Source organism: Quercus lobata, chromosome 8, assembly GCF_001633185.2.
Source record: "Quercus lobata isolate SW786 chromosome 8, ValleyOak3.0 Primary Assembly, whole genome shotgun sequence".
NCBI classification, from domain to species: domain Eukaryota; kingdom Viridiplantae; phylum Streptophyta; class Magnoliopsida; order Fagales; family Fagaceae; genus Quercus; species Quercus lobata.
The window spans coordinates 46,234,577-46,238,192 of record NC_044911.1 but is presented as its reverse complement, the minus strand read 5'-3'; the positions used below and the strand labels follow the sequence as shown (position 1 = coordinate 46,238,192).

The following is a 3,616-nucleotide window of genomic DNA, read 5'->3' as shown; positions in this document are numbered from 1 at the left end:
TTAATAGGTTATTTTAAAAAAATTTTAATGTTATTTTTATGGAATATATTAAAAAAAAGTAGTGAGGTTAGGGTCTAATTGTATTGTATTTGTTAAAATAATAATATGTGTCTATTTTTAAATTGTGTTATCATTTTAATAGATCTTTAAATATATTGGATTTAAACTTCAAAAAAAATAAAAAATAAAAACTCTCCAAAATATATATAGATATATGTATTTTTGTATCTTCATAAAAAGTTTCTATACATATTTTCTAAATTAATGCCACCAGATTTTCTGTTAAACTTTTTTCTAATAAAATAATAATAATTTGAAAAAAAATTATTCATAAAAAAATCTAATAAAAATATATATAAAAACCCCATTAGGTTAATTGCACATTACAATCCTGGCTGGAAAGTAGCTAGGAAGGCCTCCCGAATGCAATGACGGAGAAATAGAGGAGACTCATTATGCAGATTCTACAACAAAAACCTCTCTTCTATCCACCTCGTCGTCCTAAGCTTTCTCAGTCCCTCTTTGGCTCTTTTTCCTTCTCTCTCTTTCTTTCTGACCTATCCCACACAGTTCACACTTACCCGGCAACTGTAGCTGTCTCTCTATCTCATTTGTACACTCCTTCTCACCATTAAATACAAATTGATTTCCATATCTCCTTCCTCATATATATAACCTTCAACATCCCACGTTTTCTTAAAAACTCCCACCTTTTACCTTTCTCAAATATATATATATATATATTTCCTCTCTTTATTGTTGTTCCCAAACAATATGTGTTCTCCCAAGAAAAGAGTTTTCTAACACAAACACAAACCCAAACAAACAAGAAAAAGGCTGCAATATTTGACCATGATTCTTCAAATTCTTGTTGGGTTTGTGATAACTTGTTCTCTGGTGATGATTCTTCGGATGCTTCTGTTCAAAACCGGGTTGATTTACACGGTGAAGAAATGGTGGAGATGTATAGAGAACATTATTCATGTACAGCAAGTTCTCAAAGTCCCCGAATTCAACGAGAGCATGCAAGAGAATCAGCTTTATCGAAAAGTCTCTCTCTACCTAAACTCCTTGCCCACGCTCGAAGACTCCGACTTCACCAACCTCATCACGGGTAAGAAGCCGAACGACATCGTTCTATGCCTCGATCCGAACCAGACCATCGACGACAACTTCCTCGGCGCCAAGGTAACCTGGACCAATTCCAAGAACTGTTTCGTTTTGAGTCTCAGAAAAGCCGATAAGCGCAGAATCCTCCGACCTTATCTCCAACACATCCACACGGTATCCGACGAAATCGAACAGCTAAAGCCTCGAGATTTGAAGCTGTACATGAACATCAAAGACCAGCAAGGCAACGGACGGTGGAGATCTGTACCTTTCACGCATCCTTCGACTTTCGACACCATTTCCATGGAGGAAGATCTCAAAAACAAGGTAAAGTCCGACCTCGAATCTTTCCTCAAAGGCAAACAGTATTACCACCGTCTAGGCCGTGTTTGGAGGCGCAGCTTTCTCTTGTACGGTCCTTCGGGGACAGGGAAATCGAGCTTCGTGGCAGCCATGGCTAACTTCTTGTCCTACGATGTGTACGACATCGATGTCTCCAAGGTCTCGAAAGATTCGGATCTGAACTCGTTATTATTAGGAACGACGAGTCGTTCTATTATTGTGATCGAAGATTTTGATCGGTTTCTGATGGAGAAACCAAGGAACGAGAATTTATCAGTGATAATGAAGTTTATGGATGGGATATTGAATTCGTGCGTCGCTGAAGAGAGATTGATGGTGTTCACAATGAACAGTAAAGAGCATTTGCTAATTGACCCGGCTGTTCTCAGACCGGGTCGAATCGATGTTCATATCCATTTCCCTTTGTGCGATTTTTCGGGGTTTAAATCTTTGGCTAGTACTTATTTGGGGGTTAAAGATCACAAGCTATTTGCTCAGGTGGGGGAGATTTTTCAAACTGGGGCTACTTTGAGCCAAGCTGAAATTGGCGAGTTGATGATTGCTAATAGGAACTCACCCAGTAGAGCTATCAAATCGGTCATCACAGCGCTGCAACAAACGGACGGTGATGCTAGGGCGTCGGGGAAGATCGGGCGGTCGAAGAAGTTTGTTGAAGAAGTGGGCGAAACGGGTGGCGTTTTTTGTAGCGATACCGGTAGCGGTGGCAGTGGCGGTGGGTATACGGGTCGGGAGTTTAGGAAATTGTACGGTTTCTTGAGGATGAAAAGCAACAAAGTTTCCCATTCTTTTGATTCGGGTTCGGAGAAGAGAGATGGGCGGTGATTGGTGATTTGGTGAATGACCGATGATCATAGCGTTTCGAAACGTTTCTTGTTGGGGGAAAAAGACAGGAGTTTCGAACCTGTCAGAATTTCATTTTGGGGAAGAATATCCTAAAAAGAATGTCATCAATTGGAGCCAGCCAAAATTGTTCTATGTGTATATAGTTTGATTGGTTGGAATGCTTTGTTCATACCTTGTTTGCAATATGATTCTATGATTCTATGATTTTTTCTTTTCTTTTCTTTCTGGGGAATTAGTTGATAGTTTGCTTCTCATTAATGTTGTAGTATGATAGTTTAGTCCTTTGGTCATGTAAATGGCAACATTAGCTTTTGGTTATTTTTTAATAGGATACAATCAAATAGATGATGATGATACATGTTTCAGTGTAGTTGGTAGTGTGTACAGTTTGTTGATTTGTATAGTTTACCTGTTCTTTTTTTTTTTGGTGATTTTGTTTTGGGTGGGGGAGGGACGAGGCAAGTCGTGTTCGTCGAAGGCTAGGGACACATGAGAAGCATAGGTGTCTACGGACTAAAAAGCCACATTATTGGCTTTGGTGATATTATTGTGTGTGATAAGCATGAACAAGCAAATCAAATTGATTTCATACGAATAACGACTGTTTCTCAAATATTCATGTGGTGTGTATCCATCGTGAGGTCACGTTGTGGAGCTCATTTATTAACCTTTCGTTCTTTTCTTTTCGGAGAGGAATTAAGCTGAAAAAGACAGGAGATTAACGCCCGTTTAGTACATGTTTAAACATATGTTTAGTTTTTAAAACAATATTATATATATTTTTATATATTTTTCATTTATATGTATTTTCAAAAAAATTAAAAACTGTTGTTTAAACACACATATCAAACGGGTCCTAAAACTTGAACCAATAACCTCTTATTCATGATGCATGGTTCCACTACTATTCCTTGAGTTAACATATAACCAAGTTAATGCTTTTCATCTTATCAACAAAAAAAATAATGCTCTTTGCCTTTCAAAGATTCTACTTAGGATGCATTTTTATAAATTGTTGCAAAATAGTGTTTTCGGATTAAAATGAATTTTTGTATAAAAGCTACGAAGAGCTACGGTTATAAAATAGAATTTTGAGTTTTAAATACATGCTTTTAAGCTCTCAACATGCCTAACCAAATGAGTCCTTCGCATACAAATGCTGCTGATAATTTTTTTTTTTTTTTTTGTGTATTTTTGGGGAAAAAAAAATCACAATTTTCCTTTATTTTCTACTTGTATATTCATGAATGATCCCCATCCAGAGACTTGATCGTTGCCAAAGTGTAGGAGAGAGATGATG

General features: G+C 37.2%; 1 protein-coding gene across 1 annotated transcript; it reads left to right on the top strand.

Moving 5' to 3' along the window:
• Window positions 1–397: 397 nt before the first annotated feature.
• On the top strand, window positions 398–2,686 carry LOC115957279 (AAA-ATPase At2g46620). The gene has a single exon (XM_031075490.1). It carries the CDS (start codon window positions 853–855, stop codon window positions 2,293–2,295), a length of 1,443 nt encoding a protein of 480 aa, XP_030931350.1. The 5' UTR covers window positions 398–852; the 3' UTR covers window positions 2,296–2,686.
• The last annotated feature ends 930 nt before the right edge of the window (window positions 2,687–3,616 follow it).